The sequence below is a fragment of the Gossypium hirsutum genome, chromosome D05, assembly GCF_007990345.1.
Source record: "Gossypium hirsutum isolate 1008001.06 chromosome D05, Gossypium_hirsutum_v2.1, whole genome shotgun sequence".
Taxonomy (NCBI): Eukaryota; Viridiplantae; Streptophyta; class Magnoliopsida; order Malvales; family Malvaceae; genus Gossypium; species Gossypium hirsutum.
Genome location: NC_053441.1, coordinates 3,617,966 through 3,645,904, shown reverse-complemented (window position 1 = coordinate 3,645,904; position 27,939 = coordinate 3,617,966). Strand labels below are relative to the sequence as shown.

Below are 27,939 nucleotides of genomic sequence, written 5' to 3'. Positions count from 1 at the left end.
GAATAAAAAATATCGCATCGAAACATCTACCATATTTCTATTCAATATTTTTAAAGTATATCTATTTTTATAAAATTACAACCGATTCAATTTTATTTATGTAAATAAGATGAAATTTATAGAATATAGATAACGAGATTTAAACCTTGGCTATCTATTTGAAATGCTATTGCCTCCAATTCAAACGGGTAACTTCACGAAAATATCCCCAACATCCCTCGCCATTTCCACTGACAATAGCATTCGTTCCCCCCCGAATAACTAGGGTTCCTTCAATCTTACCCTGCAATTTCACCATTTTCTAACTCCCTTCATTTTCCCTCCACAATTCTCTCTCACTCTCACCCCTCCAAAAATAATGGTGCAATTCGATTCGAATTCAAATTCCGCCACCACCATCCACCACTCTAAACCAGCGGACACCTTTCAGCTCATGCTATCAGAATCTATCCACCGGTTTTTCACCGAATACCGCAGCGGTTCAACCGATTTCTCCCATTTTACCTCCATTTTCTCTCGCTTGCTACAGAATCTACCCGATCCGCCACTCGAATTCGTTTGGTTTTACTCCGCAGTAACGTTCCACTCCTCCAATAAATTTAACTCCCCAAATCCAGTCTCCAGTTCCAAAGACCTTTTCCAGCTCCTGGCTTCCTGCTCCACTTCCTGCAACGCCGGTAAAAGAATATCCGTACTCGCTCCTGTAATTTACGACCTGTACCCTTTAGTTTTCGACCGAAAAGAGTTAAAAAGGGAAGTTGAGAGTTTGTTAGATGGGATTGTGAGTTACATTAGCATATGTTGCGGTATGGAAGACGACGGAAACGACGACTTGAGTTCGCGTTTTGGTGATTTATTGCGCGTTTGGATGGTAGATAGAGTCGGGATGGAAGGTGAAAAAAGAGATGACTTGAAGGTGTTTTTCCCACTTGTTAGTGAAGAATCTCGAAAAGTGATCAGAGGAGGATGCAAGGTTCGGTATTTGGCTGGTGTTGTCATGTGTCAGGCTTTTCTGCTGAGATTGTGCTTGAAATTTGGATATGGGATTCCGAAATTGGAGTTGGAAAACGATTTGCATGATTGCGCCGTTCAAATGATAACTGGGTTTCGGAGTTTTCACTTTCTGGGTATTTTCCCCTTCTCTCTAACCATTTTCTGTGGAAAAGTTTTATTTAAAAATTTGTATCGTTGAAGCTTTTCCTTCTTAGTTGTTCTGAAATTGTTTAAACTTCATTTACTTCTATTAATGCTAAGTTTGATAGGGATGAATTGGCTTGTTTTTTTCGTATAATTTGTCGACTCACCGATTTTGACTTTTATATCAACTTGTATCGTTATCATGATATTACTTACTTTTTCTCTTTCCTTGTTTCTTTATAAAGTAAGTAACAAAGTCTCATTTAATTAAACCTTTGAATAATTAAGCAGGAAATAACACTGACCCAAACATGGTGGATATATGCTCGTCTAATTAGCATAACAATTGGAAATAAAGGGTATTTCAAATTTCACATCACTTAAATAAGCTTTTTAACTTTTTTGTAAGCCATAGAGCTAGTAATAAGTGAGGGCTCACGTGCATAAAAAATTAGGCTCCAAAGCTAGTGTAGTGCAAATCAATCAGTTTTCTCCTTGTTTGTCGAATTATCCTTAAAAGAACATTGCAATCAAGAATGGGTGTCAATCATTTTTTCCTGTTGTTTGTCGAATTATCCTTAAAGAACATTGTAATCAAGAATGGGTGTCATCCATTTTTTCCTGTTCCATCGTGGACAAACATTTGATTGACATGTTTATATAAAGCCACTACTGGGAATCTGATTTCTTCTTCTGGCAAGGCTTTTACTCCTAGCTTAGTGCCAGCAATGGCATGGTATTCCTTTTTGTGATAAGTTTCCTTGTTTATCCTTCGGTTTGCCGATGATGGTAGTTCTAATTCATTGTTGTTGTGTAACAGATATCTTTCTCAGGATGCTATTGGAACCGGTTTTACCTGTCACTTCTCCACTGGTCAGCTTCCTCCCAGCCCCTCTTTTTATTTATTTACTTTTTAATGAATCCATGCTTACTATTCAAAATTTAGCTTCCGGCAGAGCTGTGGTTACTCAACAAGGCAGCTTCTTGGTCTCAAATCATAGAAATAGGCAATAATGTCCTTTTTGAATGAAGATAAAATAGTAGAAGATTAAACTATAGAAACTCCACTGGCAAAATGTTGAAATAAAACTGGAAAGATCTATAGCTATTTGTCATCACTCGAGGAACAACTTCTTGTCAGTATGATAATTATTTGGTCTGCTTTTGTCATTAATTACCATTCAAAATTTAGCTTCAGACAGAGCTGTGGTTACTCAACAAGGCAGCTTCTTGGTCTCAAATCATAATATTCTCCTTTTTGAATGAAGATAAAATAGTAGAAGATTAAACTATTGAAACTCCAATGGCAAAATGTTGAAATAAAACTGGAAAGATCTATAGCTATTTGTCATCACTCGAGGAACAACTTCTTGACAATATGATAGTTATTTGGTCTGCTTTTATCATTAATTACCATTGTGATCTTTACTTCTGGTTACTTTGCTAAATCCATGTTTTATACATGAGCTTCAATTTAATGGAACGAGATGCATATTTTATGTAAGAGGCTCAAGCGAAAAATATTTGCCTATTTTCATGACCACCGCCACTTGGTGACTGGCTGTGGATGCTGAGAACCAGCAAGACATTGACTTTGGCAATGTGACCACCAGTAGACATGCTGGTAAGCACCAGTGATGAACTGATAATCATTTGTGGGCATTAAATATCTGTTGACTTCATCACCCAGCATTATTTGTGCCTATGAGTGGTTCTTTAGAATAGCATTTTATTTAATACCGAAAATATATTGTTTTGAACATAATTTTCTTTAAAAAAGTTCCCTCAAGATTAGTTTTAATACCAAACAAAACCTTCCAAGCAACTTATCTTTCTCTGTGGCTTTAAATCCTTAGACATTTGAAATGTTCAAACTATCTATTTGCACCTTGAACTTTTCCAGTTACCTAGTATGCTTGAAAAATGTTTGATTGTGATAGCCCCTAATATACATTAGTAAATCTCCATTTTATTGTAGGGCCATGGAAATGAAGTTATTTTAAGAGAGACTTTGTATGATGCGGTTATAAAGATGGACCATGCATTCCTTGGTCCAGAGGGAGGAATTCTGCTACCAGGCAGACAAGTAAAAGATCTCGCATTGACATGGTCCTTTGTTGCTGACAATGCCATACGGTCAGTGAGGTATGATTATGAATGTGGAGATCGTGGCTCGATGCAATTGTTTTATATTAGAATTTCCCATCCAGCAATTTTCACGAGCCATGATCTAATGCCACAGGGAGAATGGTAACCAGACCAAAGCTATCTCTTACATAAATGCTTTCTCCGAATCTTGGCTACTCTCTCAGTTGATCAAGTGGGTTACCAGTCAGAATGGGATGGTGGACAAAGCAACGAGCCTGAATGTTTCTACTCCTGTAGCTCTTATCAGTGAGTTGCTTGCTATCTCTATGCTCTTTTCTCACTTGTCGGGACTTGAGCACTTGTTTCAATGGATGGTCCAGTTAAGAATGTCAACATGCTATGTGATGATATGAAGATATTTTGTTCTTACCATTGTCCAAAGTGGAGCATATGTAATCACTAGACCGGCAACCACTGCATTGGATGTGTCGCTCATGATTTGTAATTCTTCCCTCTTTCTGATACTATTTTTGGCTTTGGTTTCTTAAATGTCTGATTAAGTGGTCTCATTTTCAGAGTGGCTACTCATCGTTGAGGATCAAGGGGTGAGAATATTTGAATGTGACATCTCCAAGGTTAATGCCAAGGCTGTACTTTGCAAGTCAAGAGTTGAATATGAGATCCCAGTTGATAAGATAAGTAGCAAATATTCAGCTGAGAATCTTGCTTGCATGGTTCATGAGAGGAAAGAAGACAAAACAGCTGATAATGATCTAGAGATGATTGATTCAATCGATATGGTTCCCTTGTCTGCTCCTTGCTCGATGAAATCAACAGCAGCAGCTGATGGTGTAAGAAAACGCAAAGAAGGGAGCAACATCGAAGAGGAAATACCTGTTAAGTTTATCAAGTATCACTTATGTGAAAACTTGGTAACGGATAAGCTTTTTTCTTTGGCTAATGATGATGGTTTGAGTTGTGGGAATGACGTTAACAGTCCGATTTTGGATGAATATATGAGAGAGATGGAACAATAATTTTTTTCTAGGCCAGCAACTTCATCGCAGTTTATGTTGACTGCTGGCTCATCAATTTCAACTGAAGGGTGGATGAGAACACTATGCAACTGCATTTGACTAATGCATAACATATTTTGAAGTAGGTAGCATGCGGATGGTCATAGAGAAGTGCCTTGTGGCCTACCTTTCAATTTGCGGACATAGTTTACTATTTCAGCCTAATCACACACATGATGTTTGTGTTAGTTTTATGTATATTGGAAGGCTTTTGTGGCTGAAGAAGTCAGTATTTTACCATTGGATGATGGCATCTCATTTCAGCATTGGCTCCCTAACTTATCATTTGAATTCTTCATATTATTGGCACTGTAGAAGAATTATCTGAGTTCTTTGTAGTATGATCTATACATAGTAATCATGTAGTAATTAAAGTGAACTGCCAATATATATATAAATATATATTTCCTCTTATATTAGTATTACACAATTAGATAAAGCATGGAATGCAAGCTGTTGAGTTTTGAATTTTGAGTGCTGGGTTCGGCCACTGGAAACAGGATGCAAGTCCCTTGTTTTGGGGCCTGTGGGCTGGGCCTGCCAATAGCCTACTAATCTTAAGAGTAATTGGTAATAGCCATGAACTGAAAAACCATATAGCTCGGTAGGACTAGGCTTTTAGCTTATGACCTCTAAAACCAAATCTCACCGACGCTGGATTATTCACAAATTTGGTAGGGTAGGGCATGGGGGGCCATAAAAGAAGACTTATTTTAATTCATCACGTGTAATTCATTGTATGTCCCAACCCAAAAACGTTCTCCATCCATGAAAATATATGTATTCTACAAAAACAAGGCCCAATTCCTTCTAATATTTTTTTGAAAGTTATGAACTAAATTATTGAGAAAAATCGATCTATGCACATTATTGTCTAGTGTAAAAACAGTACATGAAGAAAAAGAAGAAGAAGAAGTAAAAGCAGTACATGAAACATCTCACTCAATTTCATCGTGTTTCAATCGCGTGTAACGTAATGCAAGAAAAAAATAAAATAAAATCTATATGTCTTGAGAAGTTAACACGTGGCTTACCACCCCGTGATGCGATCTGTTCTTAACGGTGAGGGCGCTAGAACTTTAAACCATAAAAAGAAAAAGGAAAAAAAATAACAATTATCACCTAACTCTTTTTCATTAGGAAGGTGCCACGTAGTATGAAAACTCTTTCACTTTTTTGTAAACTTTTGCTCTGGTCAACATCCTTATACTGCTTACAATGTCATTCCACTTATCATTTGGCCGACAAAATCTCATGGCTAATTTGTTATTATTTACTTTTTGATAATTTTACCTAAGAGAGAAATATTACGTATTCAACTAACAAAATTTTATTAATTATATATAATTTTTAAATATTATCTTACTTAAAATTAACCATTTTAGTTTCATAAATTATATTCAATGTTATTAAATTATTAGTAAATTTATTTTTATTACTAAACTTAAAAAATTAAATGATGTATTGCCTTCCTTGTTTGCACTTTTGTCCCAATCGAAAGCTTCATTTCCTTTTTTCATTTATAATTCATTTTTTTTATGAAATGGCATTGAATGTCACGAATTTATGAACTAAAATCCAAACCGTCCTTTTTTCCAATCTTTGACACTAACTATTAGATCAATTTAGATCGAATGTATATTCTTTTACTTAACGATAGGTACTCATTTACCACACTGGTAGTTGAATCATCATTTGGAACTCACTAGTCGAACTTTAAAAAAAAATTTAACAATTCAGTAACTTAAATAATTTTTTAAAATAATTTAGTGACTATTTTATAACTTTTTAAATTTAAATGATTGAAGTATAATTTACCATTTAAATTACTATAAATAAATAGATAGTTTCTTTCACTTTACATTTCAAAAACAAAGAAAGGTAAAAGGCCATGACTTTCATCTTTGCCATTCTCCCGTGTAAAAGTAATCACTAATCAGCACTACTATTTGCATTTTGCAACAAAACAAATTAAAAGAAAAGAAAAATAACTTGCAGATTTCATTTCGATTAAAATAATAAAAAATTGCGAATTTGGAAGTTTTATTTAAATTAAATGGTACACTTTTAACACACTTAGATATGAATTTTAACTTTTAATCCGTAAATTTAAATTTATATCAATGTTAGGTGGAAAATATCTAAATTCAGATTTTTAAAATTATTTAACTCTATGGTCTCCCTAATATTTATTTTATATATGAAAAGAAAAATCTAATTAGCTTCGAATTTGAAGCATTTTGATGAAATTACTGAAACACCCTTGAAAAAACATTTGCTTTATTTTTTAAAGCTTAATTAAAACTACAATACCCATGCCTTGAAGCAATACCAAATTGAAGAAACCACACAACAAAGCATGAAACTGAAAGGCCACGAAAATTAGAAACCCAACAACATTAATCGTATCAAAGAAAAACACTGTCCAATATTTTGGAATAATTTTGTAATAAGATATAATTTGAGTATGCTTTGTAAAATTAAACAAACGAGGTTGTTGGGTTAAAAGGATAAAAGGACACTAGAACTTACATGTATCTGCTTTGCCGTTTTTTTAGTCAAAGATTCGAGATTAAGTTCTATCATCAACCAACAATATTATGGCTGAAATACACCCATCACCTAATTTGATTTTCTCATACAACCTGCTCTCGTTTTTTACAAATTTTATATATTATGAGAAAGTTAACGTGTGGAATTTGTTTTTAAAATACGGATATATAATATTATTCTGTTGTAAAAATTAATTTGGGAAAAAGATGATCAGTAAATATTTAGTACGATTAAAGACGAAAACAAATAAAAAATGGATCAACTTGTGATCAAGAAGTTGTTTTCCTAAAAAAGTCTCGCTCCTAAGATGGTAAATGGTCACCATATTAAAAACGTAGATCATTTCCTTCATTAATTTTTAGCTCTTGTAAATTTAGCATACGGACTGATTCAATCCAAATGAACAGGTTAAAAACACACATGATTTACTTGATTACTTTTGATAAATAAAATCAAAGTTTTCATTAAGTTATATTCATTGACATTAAAGGACTATAATTTTATAATAACCTGCATGAATAAAAAAGTATTACTAATTTTATTTGAGTTATATTTAAAAATGGGCTGAATTTAATAGCAGCTTTCGAGATCCGAGCTCATAAATTATTTTCCTTAACACCATTATTACCAGGAATATGTTTATAGGTGAGGTGAAATAAAAAATAGCTCAATTTTGAACTTTTAACATAAAAAAAATTAGAATAATTAATGTGATGGTCATTCTTTTATTTTTATATTGGTGCTAAGTAAAATGGTAATAAAGTTTAAGCTTTATACATATAAATAACACTAACTATTACATGGCTTGGAAGAGAAGAAGAAAATGTCGTACTCTTGGTGACAGTGTTCTTTAGCTCACTCATTACTTCAATAGCAAAATAAATGCAAATATCTTTAGCAAATTTAAATGCGATGGCGATTTTGTATCTGCATGACAGACAAAGGACATTAGCTGCAATTTAGTTATGGCCCAATTGTTTTTAGGCCTCCTTCAAATGATAATAATAATAATTCCTGTTTTTTCTCCTGGAAATATATATGAATATACATATAAATTTTATTAAATTTATTATTTAATTAAATTAATCTCACAGCTCAATTAAATATCAACTCAATTAAAAAAATCAATAATTTCTTTTTTTTAGAAAATAACAAATAATAATATAAATACATTTTATTGATCACGCTCGGGACACGAAATATACACGAACTGTCATAAATCCCTATGGTAAAGGAGTGATTTGAGAAAGAGAATGGGGGTAATGTTGTAACTTTAAAGAAACTGTCGGTCTCTTAACTGGGGTTAAGTAAACCCGAGTCCCAGGTTAAGGTCCCCTGGTACGGACCCTTGTGAAGCGTCGGTGACTCGGTCCGGGTTAAAACTTTCAGTTTAAAAGATAATGAATTTTTAAAATATTTATATTAAAAAGATTTCGAATATTTTTTAATTTATTTTAATAAAGAAGAAAATCTAAATTCTAAAAGGAGGGACAGAGTGGAAGATTTGGTATATAAGGCATGGAAGCCAACTCTTAAAATACGTCTTCATTTCGAGGGAGAAAGAGGGGGGGAAATGGCAGATTCTAGCGATTCGGTTTCCATTGATATGGAATCGATCTCCCTTGGCGGCAAGGTAACCTGCATTTTCCATTTATCGTCTTGTTTGGTTACCGGGAAAATGCGAGAATCAAGGAGGAAAAGAAATGGGAAAAAAATGCTTTCCTTGTTAAAGCTATACAATGCACCTATCTGTCTTATGCTTAGATAGGCTGGATTTTTTTTGTTGTTGTTTATTTCTAATACAGCTTAAAGCATATATTGAAATTATTCTTTCATTCTTCTTCTTGTAACAGTCTAGTTTATTTACGTTTATGTTATAATTAGTTTTGAATGATAACATAATTTGTTCTTCATGGTCCATTCAATTAATGACTTCTGAGCTTTAATTATTTCTCATTTTAATTCAATGATTTTGAAACTTATAGTACATGTTTCTTTATTTATTTTTACTTATTTGCTTTGTGTGCTGGGAAAGAAAAAATAATCTTAGACTGGTAATTTTCATTAGTGTTATGTCAATGGCTTGTCAATTTTGGAGTTTGGATGATGCAGAATATGCCTAAATGTGCAAAACAGTTAGGTCTCTTTAAAAAGTTCTGTTGCACATGCTAACTCTCTCTAGCTAGAATATACTTAGCTTGGGCTATGCTTGGAATACTTCTCCTTTCAAAGTAAATGAAACCCAAGTTGGTTAGACTCTTATTGCCTGGCAAGATCATATGTTATAGGTTCTCCGCATTGATTATTTGTTGAAAGTCTCTCTCAGGCTGTTCCGTAGATGGTAATTTGATTTGATTACTTTGGTTGCTTTCCAGAAGGTTTGTTAAATGAATAACAATTCATTGTAAAATCTATATGCAGGAGTACCTAGTAAAAACTCACCATGGTACAGTTTTAGTTGCTGTGTTTGGAGACCAAGATAAGCCGGCTCTTATTACCTATCCCGATTTAGCTCTAAATCGTAAGTAATGCAAGAAACTTCATTGTACTGCTTTGTTTCCTTATCCCTGTGTCTCGCCTATGAAAATTGATATTTTGTGTGTATATGTTTGCCAACAGTTTTGGGTAAAAAGGGTTGCTCTTTTTATTTTTTTATTTTTATTTTTTGAATTATGAATTTTCTCCCTAAACATAGACATTATTTTAAAAGTGAGATCTTTTGTGTTTTCATCATAACACACGAGACTTTGAGGCTTGAATAAAGTTTTCAATGTCAATATAATATGCTTGAAGTTCATAACATTATAATTTGTTGGATTTCCAGGATGAGCAAAACCATTTATCCAATGATTCTTCATGTTTCTTACCTAAACCTTTGATCCTGTGAGATTTTGCAGATATATCCTGTTTTCAAGGCTTGTTCTTTTGTCCAGAAGCTAGTTCGTTACTCCTCCACAACTTTTGCATATATCATATTAGTCCTCCAGGGCATGAGGTCAGTTCTATTCATGTTTTAATCATGTATTTGCTATTCTAATCAATTTCTTTTGGTGGTTGTATCTCATAATTCACACCTTTCTTATCCGGGACTTTGTTCAAGAAATATTGCAGTTCGGAGCTCCACCAATCTGTCCCGATGGTTTTATGCCTTCCGTTGATGACTTGGCAGATCAAATTGTTGAGGTTCTCAACTTTTTTGGGTAATTATATAGTTTCATGGTTACTTTATTTTCTCTCTTTCTAAGCGTCAGCTGGTTAGAATTTTACTTTACTGTAATCTCTTCTGCTCCATAGTTTGTTATGTTGGGGGGTAATTATTGCAGTAGTTGTCTGAAAATGATGTAAATTGATGCACCTACTACCCACTTATAGGTTCTTAAGCTGTCGTTTTCATCAATACGTTATTATCATTAAAACATTTACATGGAAAAGAATGAAGGCAAGCAAGCTTTATTCAATTATTTAACTCTTTTTTTTCTTCTCTTTACTCCAGGCTTGGTGCTGTAATGTGTATGGGGGTTACAGCTGGAGCATATATTCTTACCCTATTTGCTGTAAGTCAAGTAGCTAGGCATATGCAAAATTTTTCCTTTTTTCCCTTTCCCCATTTTCCAGATAAATAACTAAATATTCTGTTGTATTCTTGGAAATGATTATTCTGCATTCTCTTAATAGATGAAATACCGGCAACGTGTCCTTGGGTTAATACTTATTTCGCCCCTATGCAAAGCACCCTCATGGACAGAGTGGTTGTTAAATAAGGTTCCTCTTCCGGGCTTTTTTGTTTTTTTCTCTTTTTTTTTTGGGGGGTGGGGTTAAATAGTTAAGTGCTTAGATGGATTGTCATATTATTTCAGGTGATGTCAAATTTACTATATTTCTATGGCATGTGTGGAGTGGTGAAGGAGTTGTTGCTTAAGCGGTACTTTAGTAAGGTAGTTTTCAGCTCCAAAAATATATGCCGCTTTGCTTTGTTCTAGAATCAGACTAGTTGAGTGATGAGGTTCTGAATGACTATGGCAGGAAGTTCGTGGTAATGTTCAAGTACCAGAATCAGATATAGTTCAGGCATGCAGAAGAGTTAGTTCTTGAACTCCTCGTGTTTGTCTCTTATTTACTTTTCGATTGACAATGAAGTAAGGTTATTTTGCTCATGGCATTTTTCTGACTGATGGGATTTTTTTCGTTTTCCACAGTTGCTAGACGAAAGGCAGAGTATAAATATTTGGCAATTCCTAGAAGCAATGAACGGGTAAGGCTGTCCCCATCATAAATAGTAGAACCATGTTCCTTTTTGAAAGTGCTCTTCAAACGGGTTTCACATGGCTTGTTTGATCATCTTTTCTCCTTTACCAGGGGAAATGGAAAGAAATTTTTTCGATTTATAAATGTCGTTACCACTTTTGGTCCAGCACGAAACATTTATTCACTGTCTTTCAGGAGACCTGACCTTAGCGAAGGGTTAAGGAAACTACATTGCCGTTCATTAATATTTGTTGGCGAAAACTCTCCTTTCCATTCCGAGGCTCTTCACATGACATCGAAACTAGATAGAAGATATAGTGCCTTAGTGGAGGTACGCAAAACATTTTATTGCCTAACCATGTTATAATATCTTACATTTATATAGCTTGCAAAAACATATATGGTAATAGGGGTGAGTGTTCTATTGAATCGGAGTGAAAAAATTTTAAATTAATTAAGTTGAGAGTTCCATTTTATCATCTTAAATTGATTTGGAAATTTTTCGAATCTGAGTCAAGTGAAATGACAATTCGAATTGAGTGAAATTGTTCGATTTAAATATATGTCAAATTATAATCTTATTATAATATAATTAATTTCATGTTAGAGCATATAGCTTGAAACTTGAATGGTTATCTTATTTGGGTCCTAATATTATTATTTTAGAATTTCTTTTAAAATTTTTAACTTTTTTTATAGATTCTTTAGATTTTTTTAAAATTTTTAATTTTTATATATATTTTAAAAATATAAATTTTGAAATTTTTAGAAATATTTAAACTTTAAAAATTATTTTGAATTTTTTTTTAAATTTTTGTTAAGAGGCCAATTTGTTTATTTTTAAAATTTACAAGTACCAAAGGAGTATTTATTCTAGTTATTTGATTTACAAAACAACTCGAAGGTGAATTACTTATTTGAGTTGAATTGAAAAAAATCGAATAATTAAATTTGTTTAATTTGAAATTCGAAAAGGAATTTAACTTTTTAAATCAAAATTGAGCTAGCACAACCTGACAACCTGGAAAATGGTGGAACCTGCAGGTACAGGCATGTGGGTCAATGGTGACGGAGGAGCAACCCCATGCCATGTTGATACCAATAGAGTACTTTCTTACGGGATACGGTTTATACAGAGCGACCCTAAGTGTTAGTCCTAGAAGCCCATTGAGTCCATCTTGCATCTCTCCGGAGCTTCTTTCACCGGAAAGCATGGGGTTGAAGTTGAAACCGATTAAAACCCGGATTTCTTTGGAAGTTTGAGAGGAAGATGAAACGGGAAAAAAAGGGGCAAATCAACAACATTTTGTAATCTATATAAGGTGATTTTGTAACATGTTTTGACATGTTGGTGAAGGAAAAGAGAAAGGCATTAGGGTTGTAGATAAAGAAGCAATAGAGACAGGGAAAAAAAGAAGAGATATTGTCAATTCTTTTATTTATAATCATAAGATGCTTAGCTAAGGTGAAGTCATGTAAATCATTGAATAATTATTTACTAGAGAAACCGCCAATAATATAATGATAAATATTTGTAATATTTAGCATTTGAGCTTATGATGATGACATCCCCATTTTTATTAAATTAGATAGCTGAAATAAGTGCCGAGGACATAGATCTATTTTGGACTATTGGTTCGTCAAAATTAGTTTATTGCCATTGATTAAGTATTTTTAAAATTGCCCTACCATTGTAATTTAAGCTTCATAGTAAGGTTGAAAAAATTGACATTGACTTTGAAGTGTGGTCTAAGTCAACTAATTTAAACACTCAATTTGACGTGGAAAAAAATAATTCATAATGACCTTAAATTAAACTTTAAAAAAAATCATCAAGTAACCACAGAAAAAAAAAAGAAAAAGAAAACCTATCTGATATCCACAATCAAATCATACCTGAAACGATGTAAGGAAATTAGTTTTAATTTCTCCTACTATATATATAGATCATGTCACTAAACCAAGGATGAGACGACCGGATATTCATCGAATGGAAGCCCAAAACTTTAATGGTTTGCCTTGTCTCCCCTTTCTGTGGCTGGCTGACCTTTTTGTCGGCAGCCGTCTGCCTCCTCCGCTCCTGCTGGTCGGTAACTTAGGATGTTTTGGTGCAAGTTCTGACTTGGGTTTCTACTTGAGAGTTACGATGAATATTCGCATTTAAGGGGAGCTTGATTCAAACTAATAACTAGTGTGCTCTTTTGAACAAGCAACCATCCATTACGTGCTGTCATACTAGAAATTGTGGCTTGTTAATAAAATTTCGCTCCTCTGGTGGTTTTAAATTTTAAATTTTAAAAATTTTAAAGGATTACATTAAATTTTAAAATTTTAAAAATTTTAAATTACCTAAAAAAAAATCATTTTGTCCGCCCCTGCCAATTTCGTCACTAACTGGTTACGCTAACTCAGCGAGATACTTTCATATATATATATATACAGGCACATACGTAAATCTTACAGTTCCCAATTTCCCTCGAACAATCCCTCAGAAAAATTCAATGCTCAACTCTTTCCAGCATCTTTGAACAACAACATTAGGAAAAAACCCTTTCTAGCATCAAATATATAAATATATCTATAGCAACTTGGTACTTTAATTTTCATGATCAAATCCATCATCAGAAATAACTCAAATAGAGGAAACTGTCTGAACATTATAGGAGAAAATTTCACGTCTGTTTAATCTGTGAAAGGAGACAGTTAAAAGGAATAGATATATAAAATTGTTTTCATGTTTAATACTGAAGGCTACGTCAGAATAGTAAATATAACAATTTTCTTATCCTTCTTCTTCATTCCATGGTTGAATCTTATGATTGCTTTTTTTCAGATTTAAACTTATATTTTATTCTTGTAAATATTAATTACAATTTATCATGAAAATGAATGCTTAATTTTAATCATTTATTTAAGAGAATCAGAAAATCATAAAGATTTAATCTTAGATTAAAATAATATTACTGAGTTTATCACCCAACAAAATCTAAGATATACAAACCAATTTGCAAACTGTCAAATCCCCATTAATAAAACCAATTTGCAAACTGTCAAATCCCCATTAATAAACTAGAGCTTTCATTCAGAGAGAATCTTACCCTAAGCAAACTTATTTCAATCTTGTTGTAGTCAATCATGTCTCGGTTCATGTAGAGATCCCATTGCCACAATCCCGAGCTTTTGTAGATTCAACTTCACGACTGTATCCACAAACATCTTTGTATCTTCCCCAGAGTTCCCCTCTGGTATATCCACTATATAAGACTCTAGAACAATGGTGTAAACTTTCCCTTCCTTATGAAACTCATTCACCGATGTCACCGACCTGTAGTTTCTCAGCCTATGCTCACCTCCCACCACCCTAAAGCTTAACACATGCTTTTCATCATCCAAAAACTCCAGCCTTTCCGTACTTGTCGAAGCTGGCAAGCCCGAAACCACGGTAACTTCTCTAACGCTCCCAACGCTACCGTCGCCGCTCCTCATGTTACAACCCTTGATGAAGTGTTTGTATTTTTGTGGATTTTCAAAGCTTCGAACGAAAGGCCAAACGACTTCAGCTGGGGCATCGATGCGCTGAGTTACCAGCGACGTGCATGTGTTCGGCGTCGGCTCAAAATTATGGTATGCGTCAATGAGAGGCTTCAGCTCCACATACTCTTCTCGGGTTAGACCCAAATGAGGCGGCGGTTTCTCGCTTGAGTTATCCATGGGCAGCACCTGTCACGGTTGCTATCGGATCGGAGCAAGATGAGGCTAATAAAGAAAAATCAAGGGTTTTGAGTTCATTAAAGACAAAAAGACCGGGTTTATAATAAGATCGTTGGTCGTTGTTGTTATTAGACATATATGCCCTTTGGTAGTGCACTTTGGACTGTGTTTGTTTGTCTTTTCTCTAAAAGTGTGTTTACTTCTAAATTAAGAGATTTATTGGTTGGAGTTAGGGACCATTATAAAATGGCTATTTTGGGAAAGTATTTTGTCTTTAGCTTTACTTTTATATTTTGCTTCCTATGAAATGTGTGTTGAAGAGACATTTGCATGGAAACTATATTATAACTTATTATTATGCGTGCTACTCTACATTTTTTAGTCAGCTAAAACTTAGTTTGGCAATCATATCTAAAACATTAACATTTTTTTGCTTTGAAGTGAAGTCTATTTTCATAAACAATTCATATAAAAGGTTGGAAAGTTGTTCACATTCAGATTGAATTTTGGTGTTTTTATGATTAATATATTTTATTTAAGGTTTCCATTGGCTTAGTCTATAATATGATTATTAATAATTTTATTTCCATTTTAATGCATGGATCCCTTTGTATTACTTTTGAAAAATAAACAAGGAAAGAGGAAAAATAAGACGAATTTAAAATAATCATAATTTGAACACAACGTTAGTAAGCAACAAGTTGACAAAAACAAAGACAAAGTTGGGATTGGGAACAACACATTTTAGCTCATTGCCCTTAAAAAAAAAACATAAACACACAAAACACAAGATGATCTTGTTCTTGAAGCATCTCTGAGGTAAGGGAGTTAAAGAAAAATAAACCAGGAGATTCGAGCATCATGTGACAACTCTAACAAACCGGTCTCCTGTGATCTATAACTCCACTTTGCAGTTTGCTGGACCCCCCCCCAATCGCCACCTTTTTTTTTTCCCTTCTCTTTAAGCCGTGTAATCGTTTTGCTGATAATGGTTGAAATAAGCAAAGCTCGTGATTAATTTGTCACGTCTTATATTATGTTATATTATATTATATAGTTTTAGTTTCATCACAAAACTTAGTTTGTGAAAAAAGAAGATCCATTAGGGACGACAGCTAGCTCCTACCGCATGCATGCTGTATCTAGAGTTAGGAGTAAAATTAAGCACTCTCAAGGGAAGAAATAATAAATTGGATTCCATTAAAAAAAAAGTTATAAAAGGTAATATAATAAAACAAAAATACATATTAATAATTTCATTGAAATAATACGTCAAATAATATCTTTCTAACAAAATTAATATATATATATTTTTCATTCAATCTATTCCTATGCCATAAACTAAAAAAAACTAAAAAAATTTTATAAAAAATAGATTCTATGAGCATTCCAAGATGCAAAATCATTAATGATAACATCAACATCAATATTTTCCAAAAAATTCATTCTTAATTGATAAAATTGTTAGACCATTCAACCGTTCTTGTGACATTAACAACCTCAAGTAGGTTTTGATTAACTTTAGCTTTGAAAAACTTCTTTCAGATGATACCATAGTCAGAGGGATCGTTAAAAAAAATTATAAGCGATTGAAACATTCGGATAGTAACCTGCAAATTTGACAAACTCAAGAGAAAAGAACTATCACGCCAAAGCCACCATCGACTGCTAGAAAAATTATTTTACAATCTCAAACTCTCAAGTAAAAATTAATAACTTCAATTGATTAATGCTAATGACTGATGAATAATGTATTACTCAAATGAAGTTTGGTCCTATTTAACTTCTAGAAAATTTCTCCCGTTGCCATGGTTATAGAAAAATAGAGAAAGTTGAATGCTAGTAACCAGTGATTTTTTGGGGGAAAATTGAAATTCTCCATTAGCTTTAATGGCAAGAGTTGGAATTTGGGAACTAGAGGAGGTTTGGAGAAGCCAAGGAGTTGGAGATGAAGCGTTTATGGTGAAGAATTAAAGGCTCATTTTCTTTTCTATTCTTTTCTTTTTCTTGCTTGTAGCGAAGCGTTGATCAAAAGACTTAAAAGGTTGAAGATTTTTTTCCCCACATTAAAAGCTAAAGAAAAAGTTTTCTTGGGCCCCTCCCAGACTAACCCCAGGGTCGGGTCTGAAAGTACCATGAAGGTTTAAAAGTAGGATTCAGATTATATTTTGTTCCTTTTATTCAAAAAATAGGCAATTATGATCTGAAAGTCGATCCGGGGCAAGTGTTCAGATCTATTATGACATATACATGAGGCGCTCAACGGACCTTTTTAATCTTATAAAATTTTTTTCGGACTTTACTTAGTGCAAAACCCATTTTTTTGTGCAACCGGTGTAGTGTATTCATATCTTAATTAGAAGTTCTGATGTGGAGTTTTTTTTGTCTTACATAGATAGAACAAACAATATTACTCTATCTCAAATCACGTGCGCATTCATTACTACAGGATACTCCCGTATCGATAGTTAGTCATTTGAGAGGTTTTTATTAGTTTTAGTTTTAATAGAAATAGAAGCATAAAATAAAATATATATTATATAATATATTTTATTTTTTATATTAGTGTATTACTTATCCTTACAAAATAGAACGATTTGAGAAAAGATATAATGAAATTCTTTGATTGGTTTTTTCTAGAGAGAGAAATGCTTTGTTTTACTTGTGACCCATGTGTCCAACAAAACCAAACCATTACACAATTAACAATTCCAATTAAATTAATATTACTATTTAAATATTCAAATTTACTAGAAAATCAAATTTAATAATTTAAATGGTATCGTGATTTATTTAATTAAATTAAATATTAAACAAATGGATTTAATAGAAATTAAATAGAATAAGAATAGAATTTAATAGAATTCTCTAATCTCTAATTTAATTTTCGAATCCTAAAACTAAAATAATAAATAAACAGAGAGTTCTTGTTTTTATTCGAAACGCCGCGTGATCTTTAACCAATTCTGCGCTTCAATATAATTACCAGGAGTAAGCGCTATAGCCTGTTTCCAATACTCAGCGGCTTGATTGAACCAAGCCTCCGCTATTTCAGAATCTCCCTGTCGAATGGCCTGTTCTCCCTGGTCGAAATAGGCGGTTCAATTCTTTCCCTTAGAACTGTATTCGAGAGTTTCCTACCTCATACTGCTCGGCAGTCAATTCTTTTGGTATCCCATTTTTTTTACCTTACCATATATCTAATTGAATGAGATTTCTCATAGATCTATCAATTTGTCTCGGGTTAACCAAAAGGGGTATATGTTAAATTAGAGAGCAAATTAACTATCTTGTTAAAAAATTCATCAATTTCTACTATTACAAATTGGTTCATATATGCCAACATGATGTATACGTGGCACACCACATGTCACAGTTTAGTTATTCCATCAAGTATGCTAGTTTTTAACAGCACAAATAGATGAAATTTTAAATAGAAAGAACTACTTTACTTTTTAATTTAATATATATGAATTAATCTATCCATTTTTCTAATAGAGGGGACATATGGGGACTTTAAAAGTAATACTCTATATATGAAACAATCTTTATGATAAACTTGTAGGGGCCATTTATGGGTTCGGCACGGAGCCGTACCACTTTCACATGCATGCATGCATGTAATGTAACAAGGACAAGTAGGGGGTACCGTAGAGGCTAGCAAATGGTAGCTGCCAAGGCTGTAGGCAGCGAAGCTGAAGCATTCACTTGCCCACATGATAAAACAAATAACGATGAAATCTAATGCTAATAAACATGTATATATTTGGATTATGTATAGTGTACTTAATTACTTCTTTAATCAGTTTGGTCATAAGAGAAACCAATTATTTGGTAAGCATGTGATCATGTGACCTTTTTCGGTTTTCCCCTTGTACCAGGGAATTCTTGATTACTTCAAGCTCTTTTTCTTTTTCTTTTTTTGTCGTTGTAGGGTACAGTATATTGAAGCAAAGAAAGAAATATGATGAACGGAATTCAAGGTAAAAATAATTGTAGATTTGAACTTTGAAGCAACCCCAAGTTGTATCCTTTCCTGATGTTGATTTACTATAGTTGTGTACATATACGCAAACATTCAAAGAGTAAAATATATATTACAATGTACTCAATTTTTTATCTTAGACATTCGCGGAGTGAAGTAGTTAGAAGGTCTTGATCCTCTTAAAATAGAAATTTTTTTATTTAGACCCTTTATAATTTATAAAATTTTAAATTAATTATAGTAAAATTACATTTTGACCCCTTAAAATGATAAAATTTTGATTTAATCATTTAAAAATTATAAATGTATAGACTATTAAAATGGTAAAGTTACATTTTTATTATCGTAAAAATATATAATTTAATTTCGACTCTCCCCAAATTTTTTTTGGCTCCGTCACTGATCTTAGACCTTTCATATTTGGTACAAATATTATATATTATATCTATACTGTTTATTAAGTGTTTTATTGAGTTGGTGTTACTCTCAATCAAGTCTCTAACTCGGTGAGGCAATTACCCATATACTTTTCTGTAATTAAAATAAGTTATATTATTCGAGGGTAATTTAGTTTTTTATTTGAAAAAACTAATAAAAATTTTCATATATTGAGATTTAAACCCGAACCAATTGCATTAGCAAAGCTTTTACTTTATCATTTAACTAAAGCTTTATTTTGATATTTTTATACATTTCAATCTTTATTATGCATACTTTATCACCTCCATCAATTATGTATGTATATATATTAATCCATTTGATTGAGTTTGTATCATAATTTTAATTTAATTTTTTTCATTTTATTATTAATTAATTTTAAACCCATATTTATATTTTAAATTTATAATTTCCACGCATATAATAAAATTTGTAGTGAAGCTTTGGAATGAGATTTTTGAGACGCAGTCATGCCCAGTGGCTGAGCTAGGATATTAATCTTGAGGGGGCCAAGCTAAAATTAGATCAATTTAAACATATAAAAAAATATATTCAAAAGAAGCAATATTCCAACAGTTAAGACGAAATAGCTATCATTTGACTGGATTAACTATTTTTTATTCTGTTTTCACAGTAATGTTCACAACTTCACAAGCTATCATTTGACATAATTTTAAACAAAGTGACCAAGGTTTTCTTCCTCCCCTTCACTTTGGCTAAAACTTACTATAACTTTATCTGACTATTTTTGTTTCATTTTTATACTTTTAACAAGTTAAAAACCGTCTCCAAATACACATTTTACTTAATTTTATAAACTTCCAAGTTCCATCAATATCCTTTAATGACAACTTTTAATATACTTGATAAAACAAAAAACTAATGGCACATATATGTAAAACAAGTTTCAAATATTCAAAATCTATGAAAAGTTTGAAGAAAAACATACCTTATACTTCAAATTTGGAGGAAAAATGATAAAGAAAATTTTTTTTCTTCTTTTCTTGCTAAGCATCAATATGAAGAAGAAAGATGATAAAAGTCTCTTCATCTTTTCTTTTTTTCTTTTTTATATATTATCATATTACTTATAAAATATTACTATGTTAAGTAAGCTATTAAGTAAACATTAATTTATTATTATTTAGTAAAAATATCATTCAAAAGTCATGAGTAATTTAGCTTCTTCAGAAAAGATTTTCTTTTGTTTTTAATATTATTTTTAATCCTATAAAAATATTGGAGGAACCTACTTATATTTTTAAAAGGGCCGTAATATATATACAAAGGGAAAAATTACAAAAATCTTAAACCTTGAGGGCTTACTTATATTTTTGAAAAGGCCATAATATAAATTTACAAAGGACTAAGTTGTAACACCCCTTACCCGTATCCAACACCGGAATAGGGTACGAGGCATTACCAGAACACATACACTTGTAAATGTATTTAACCGAGTTATAAAATTTCATCTAAATTAAAAACTTCAAAATTATTAACATGCTTTTATAACTTTTCACAATATATCCTCAAAATATTATAATCTTAATTAAAATGGCCTATGAGACCCTGCAAGTCAATGTTTCATTTCCATTTAATTCAATTTGTAATTTCTCATGCTCACAATTTAAATCATATCACTAGCAATTTTCCATTTAATTCACGTACAATTCAATGTCACTAAGTTTAATACTAATACGTAATTACCATTTAATTCAATGTTTATAGACTATACCATTCATTAACACGTTTATGAAATTCTCAATTCAATAACTTATTCTATTTCATATCTAAACCTTACAACATTAGTTTTTTAGTAATTATTTCACATTCTGTAACACCCCTTAACCCTAAACCGTCGCCAGAATAGGGTTACGGAGCATTACCGGATATATCAAATAACTTATAACTAGTTTAAACATTATTCTACAACCGTAATAACAAAACTTTTATACTTAACCTATACATCACCTAGGTACATGCCACATTATCAAACAAAGGTACATCACTAAAATTTCTCTGAGGTCGGGATTACTCTGGATGCTAGACCGGACACTGACTTTCTACTAACTTGCGCACGAAAACAACCGTACGCTGAGTATAGGAATACTCAGTGGTATTACCATAATTCAAATTAATAACATTAATCGATAAATTATACACATTTAAATTTATGTCTACAATTATTCATTAATTATCTCGTACTTTAAATTAACTTGATAATTAATAATAATAAGCAATATTTCAATCTTATACTTAATTGTATTCATACCTTATTCACTATCTAAATTTTATTGGATTTTTCAACAACAACAATTATAATAACTAATTTTATAAAATTGTATTCAAATTAACTCATACACTATTTCTTAATTCAATTTATACCCTTAATTTTTCAATAAACATTTAATACATTAAATCAACTTGTTTCAACAACAACAACAACAATAATAACTATCTTTTAATTCGATTTGTTCATTATAATCAATTTACACTAAAAATATTTTAACACTCAATTTATTCATTAAATTCATAAATAAATTTCAATAACTTGTATTCAATTAAATTCACATATTATTTCACTATTTCAAATCATTTTATTTTCACTTCTCATTTCTTAACAATAGCTATTTTAATTTGCTTTTATTCACTTAGATTTTTTTTTTTTACATTATCTCATACTACCAAAACCACTTCATGAACTATATCATTATCTATTTCTTGAACCCATAGTTTATACATTTCATTTTCTATATCTCAATTTACTATCTCTTTTCGATTCATATTCAAGATCATTCAATAAAATTTATATTATCAAAATTATTCATTTGCCCCTATTAACTTGACTCGGACTCTGACAGATACGCGGATTCCATCCAAACACACTAGAATATCCAACCAAAACACACCCGAAATAAATATAAATCCTCCATAACACACCAATATATCATATCCTCCCAAACACACCAATAAGACATTAAATGCCTCTTCGGATAAACCGAAGCATATAATAACATAATCATCTTCTCGGCCGAGCTACAAATCTCCTCATCACATCACAAATCCTATGGCATGCCATTTGTATCCAATCTAGTCCGATAAGTTAATAGGGTATTCGAATCACATTTCAATTCAATCACTTTCTCATACTTTCAATTCCAATTTAATCACAATTTAATTCAATACATTTTTCAATTGCTCATACATATTCATACTTCATTTTAATTTCATTCAATTCACATACAATTCAATATCATTTAATTCAATATCGATATTCACCTTATTTTTATTTACTAAACATATTATTCAAATTTCAACAATTGCTATTAATAAATTCAATATCAATATTTATTTATCATTCAATTCAATCATGATACTTACTTCAATTTGTTTATCATGTATATTAATTTAAATTTTAACAATTAATAATTAAATTCGAATTATGGTAATACTAACCGTAAATTTTCTCGAGTCACTCCTTGTTCACCTTCTCCTTTCCTTTCTTGGACAATGACTCTTGCATGACATTAGCTACGTAATTAAACAATTAAAATCATTAATACACAATTTTATTAAAATATTTCCTTTTATACCTAAACTTTACCCAAATTCCAATTTAATCCCTTATCAATACTAATTTTATTTTCCCATTCTAACTCTATATTCTCTCTTAATTCTTACTATAAATTCACTTTAACTCTTCATTTTCACCATAAATCCCTAATTTTAAAATTCTCTCAATTTAGTCCCTATTAATTCAAAGCCTATAATTTATTTTACAAATCAACCTTTTACTAACTTCTAACTTGAAATTTAATCAATTTAACCCCTAATTCTTTCATTTACTCAACATAATCAATGTCTAGAAATATAATAACTTCCCAAATTTCAACATAAATCCAATAATACTTTGTTCTAGGATACCAAAAACTCAAAAATTATACAAAAGGACTTAATTTAACTTACCAATTGAGCTTGGAATCTTGAAATCCCAAATTTTCTTCCTTTGCTTCCCTTTTTCTTTTGCTTTCCTTTCTCCCCTGTTTTCGTTTGCCTATTCTGTTTCCATTTCTCTTTTTCCATCTTTTTATTTCTTTTATTTAGTTAGTTTAATATAATAACAATAAAATAATAATATAATATTACTTACTTAAATAATAAGGAAATATGTAATCATTACTAATATGTATGTATTTCATTTTTCCACATGTCATCATATACACCATGCAGTTATTTGAAATATAATAATATAATATAATTAATACAATTTACAATATAATAAAATAATAATATACTAAAAAAAATCTCAGATTTTATCATGCATATGCCGCCTCATTTATGGGACTTGGCATATTTACTTATTTAGTCCTTTTAACTTTTCTTTAATCTATTATTTAACTTTTACCCCTATTGTAATTTAGTCCTTTTAATCAATTAACCATTAAAACATTAAAATTTCTTAATGAAACTTTAATACTACCCTAATGACACTCCATAAATATTTATAAAAATATTTAAGGCTCATTTTATAATATCGAGGTCTCGATACCTCATTTTCGACCCAATTTACCTCATAATTTCTTGTAAATCACAAAAATTACTAATTCAAAAATATTTCTAAAATTACGTTTAACTTATAATTATTAATTAATATTTTTTTCCTAACTTTTTCATCGGATTTAGTGATCTCAAATCACTGCTCTGACACTACTAAAAATTGGGCTGTTACACATTCATTTCAATTTCCCATTCCATTTTAATAATTTATCCGTCATCAATTTCCATTGTCAATTCGCTTTTTTTATAATCAATTTATAGTTAGAGTCTTTAAATACTCACTTCATACACTAAATCCATAAATATTTTTCAATAACTTGTATTCAATTAAATTCAAATATTATTTCACTATTTCAAATTATTTCATTTTCACTTCTCATTTTTACATCATTTTATATTATCAAAATATATTTCATAAAATTTATCATTATCTGACATTAATTCACACACATACTTTTCATTACAATTATCACTACTAATAAATAATTCAATCTTTTAATATTATCAACTAATTATATATAACTATCATTCTTATTTCTTTATTTCAAATTTCACTTTTCACATATGTCTTATCATTCAGATTTAGTTTTATCAGTAACTTTATTTCATTTGCCCCTATTAACTTGACTCGGACTCGACGGATACACGGATTCCAACCAAACATACCAGTATACAGTAATTAGTAACGGTAGTAGTAACAGTATTCAACACACAAAGTGCTGAATCTGTAACAGTAACGGTAACAGTACTCAACACACAAAGTGCCGAGTCGGTAACAGTAACAGTATTCGACACACAAAGTGCCGAATCAGTAACAGTAACAGTAGTCAGCACATAAGTGCCTAATCAGTAAGCCGGCAATTACCCCGTACTCTTCCATATCCTATGGCATGCCAACTATATCCGACTAACCCGACGAGTTAATAGGGTATTTAATTCACTTTCAGTACAATTTTTCATCTTAGTTCAGTATCAATTATAAATTACTTATTTCAATCAGTTTCACAGTATTACAACAATTTATTACTTCAGTAATTTCACAATTCAATGCAATATACATAACAATATTCAGTATTCCGTAATTCAGTTCAGTATCAGTCTCACATATCAATTTCCACTTTCTCAGTTTCAATTCCAATAAAATCCATATCAATCACCAATTTCAATATTCCAGTTTAATTCAATAATTCAATTCAAACCATTTCAATTTCTATTCAATAATCACATTTCAATGCATAACTTATAAATTTAACGTGACATAATTCAGCCACTACTTGGCCAAAGCCTAAGCATGTATACCAAATATGTTAGCCAAATACACATATAACATAAGCATTATAAGCATGGATGAGCACAACATTTATTAATGTGCCACATTTACCAACAGATGTTAATTCATAAACCATTCAAGACATTACTTCATGCCCAATCATATACCAAATATACTATTCACTCGTACTATGAAACTTTATTTTCATACATGAGCTTAAACCATATCCAATAATGCACAAATATAAGCATCATTTCTATTTTATCGTTTATCAATTATAATCATGCATATGACCAATTATACACAAATCATTCATACATTTCCCCAAATTTCCTCCTCCTCCTCTCCATTCCACATCCTTAATGTGTATAATACACTTAAACAACATTAACTATAATTTCACTATTCACTCACATGTATATTCAAAACTGTTTATCCGAGTCAGAGTCACTAAATTATTTTTATCCGGAGCTACAGAGCTCCAAATTAAGATCCGTAAATTTTTCCTAAAACTAGATTCACATATCTTCTTACCATAAAATTTTCAGAATTTTTGGTTTAGCAAAATAGTACAGTTTATTCTTTAAAGTGTCCCCTGTTTTGCTGTCTGACAGTTCCGACCACTCTTCACTAAAAATTAATTTTCTCACTGTACAGAATTCGGATAATGTTTCCGTTTATTTATTATGAAAATAGACTCATTAAGGATTCTAACCATATAAATTATAACTCATAATCATTTTTTTACAATTTTTAATGATTTTCCAAAGTCAGAACAGGGGAACCCGAATTCATCCTGACCTTGTCTCACAAAATCCATTATATCTCATGATTCACAATTCCATTGCTTACACCTTTTCTTTTATAAGAAACTAGACTCAATAAGCTTTAATTTCATATTTTATTCATCCTCTAATCCAATCTCTACAATTTTTGGTGATTTTTCAAAGTTAGACTGCTGCTGCTGTCCAAAACTGTTTTAGTGCAAAATGTTGATTTCTATTTTGCCTCAAATTTCACAGTTTATACAATTCAGTTCTTTCTCAATTAACCCCTCAATTGATCTAATTCTCTCAATTAATACTTTACCTAGACATTATAAGTTATTTCACAACTATTGAAATTCAGAATTTCCACATATAGCTCTAACTTCAAACTCTTTTACTATTAGGTCCCAAACATTCACTTTCTATTCAATTCTTTCAATAAAATCAGCATATGAACAATTTAAAGCTCCAATTTCATGCTAAATCATCATATACTTCCAGCACATATTCATATCAACTTTCAACCTCTTTTATAAAATCAAAAACTAATGAATTCAACAAGTGGGCCTAGTTGTAAAAGTCATAAAAATACAAAAAATTCAAGAAATGATCAAGAATTGAACTTACTTGCAGTAAAAACATGAAGAACCAGCTTGAAGAAACCCTTCCATGGTGTTTTAGCTGATGAGAATGCAGAAAAATGAAGAGAAATCCAGATAATTCCACTTTGGTCCTAGCTTTATTAAGTAAATTTTGCAATATTCCAATTTTACCCTTAATTCTCCTGATTTTCTGCCTTTGCCGTCCAGCCCAAATAGAACTTGGGTCTATTTTCCTTTTAAGCCATCTTCCTTTTATCATTTAAGCTATTTAATCATTTACTATAATTTTGCATTTGTTACAATTTAGTCCTTTTTGTTCAATTAATTATCGGAACTTTAAAATTTCTTGACGAAACTTTAATACCAACTTTTTAACACTCCATAAATATTTATAAAAATATTTATGGCTTGGTTTAAAATCTCTGAGGTCTCAATACCTTATTTTCGATTCTAATTATTTTAATATTTATTTCTAGTGCACTATTCACTATTTCAAAATTTTTCCTAACTTCACATTTAACTTATACTCACTAAATTAATAATATTTTCTACTTATTTGTCGAATTTAGTGATCTCGAATCACCATTCCGACACCTTTGAAAATTCAGGCCATTACATTTTTTTCTCGTCGGATTTGTAGTCCCGAAACCACTGTTCCGACTAGACCCAAAATCGAGCTGTTACATAAGTAGCCCCCTGGGCTTTAACTTGGCTCTGCCACAGATCATGCCTTACAAGAAAATGAGAATCGACGACTTTCAGCTTATTAATTTATGAATTCAGTTTTTTAAAATTATAATTATAAATATAAATGATATACATTTAAATATTTATAAGTAAGTCCAACCCTTACATAGAATATAAATACAATCGAATTAATGACTAAAAGAAATCAAAATTTACTACTCACTCGACCCAAAGAAGGGCGGAAATTTTAAAATAATTATCAGGGTTTGTTCGAATATGATTTGCTTGACATGGAAAGTTAACTTATGAAATCATACTATTAATAATTGTCATTTATCAGCACTTTTGGATGCTTTGGCCCAATGACGGTCGGGCCATTGAGGTTATTGCATAGAAAATGCGTAGATCCACAAATTTACAATATTATTAATTATGTTGTGAGAATGTTCGAATGATACTATTAAACAAATACTAGGTTATTATTAGCCACGAGATCGAATAATCAATGCATACATTGCTTTATACCTTTTTTTATTTTTTAAACCTAATCCACGTAATTATTGAATGGCTGCATTATTGCTAATAAAATATGTATTTAGACAATTTGTTTATATTTGATTCCCTTTTCAACTTTGCAAAGGGAATATGATTGGTTGAGAAGCTTTATGTCAATGGCAACAAATTTATTTAATTTTTTAAATTATTAAAATAGTACTATCATCAAAATATACTATTTAATTCTGTTCCAAATAATTTATTGGCTTTGTTGCTGTTTATTATTTTCCTATTTATGAGTTAGTGAGTGATTATAAATAATTTTAAA

General features: G+C 31.2%; 3 protein-coding genes across 3 annotated transcripts; 2 read left to right on the top strand and 1 right to left on the bottom strand.

Annotated features, from left to right (window-relative positions):
• Positions 1-151: 151 nt before the first annotated feature.
• LOC107906996 (uncharacterized) lies at positions 152-4,715 on the top strand. The gene is made up of 5 exons (XM_016834174.2): positions 152-1,127; positions 1,958-2,010; positions 3,116-3,282; positions 3,380-3,531; positions 3,802-4,715. Exons 1-5 carry the CDS (start codon positions 359-361, stop codon positions 4,260-4,262), a joined length of 1,602 nt encoding a protein of 533 aa, XP_016689663.2. The 5' UTR covers positions 152-358; the 3' UTR covers positions 4,263-4,715.
• Positions 4,716-8,278: 3,563 nt separating this feature from the next.
• Positions 8,279-12,639, top strand: LOC107906997 (protein NDL2). Its single transcript, XM_016834175.2, has 11 exons — positions 8,279-8,487; positions 9,276-9,375; positions 9,752-9,849; positions 9,966-10,054; positions 10,348-10,408; positions 10,530-10,616; positions 10,712-10,789; positions 10,878-10,934; positions 11,051-11,106; positions 11,295-11,430; positions 12,144-12,639. Exons 1-11 carry the CDS (start codon positions 8,428-8,430, stop codon positions 12,360-12,362), a joined length of 1,041 nt encoding a protein of 346 aa, XP_016689664.1. The 5' UTR covers positions 8,279-8,427; the 3' UTR covers positions 12,363-12,639.
• Positions 12,640-13,972: 1,333 nt separating this feature from the next.
• On the bottom strand, positions 13,973-14,901 carry LOC107903272 (abscisic acid receptor PYL2). The gene has a single exon (XM_016829300.2). It carries the CDS (start codon positions 14,808-14,810, stop codon positions 14,229-14,231), a length of 582 nt encoding a protein of 193 aa, XP_016684789.1. The 5' UTR covers positions 14,811-14,901; the 3' UTR covers positions 13,973-14,228.
• Between the last annotated feature and the right edge of the window lie 13,038 nt (positions 14,902-27,939).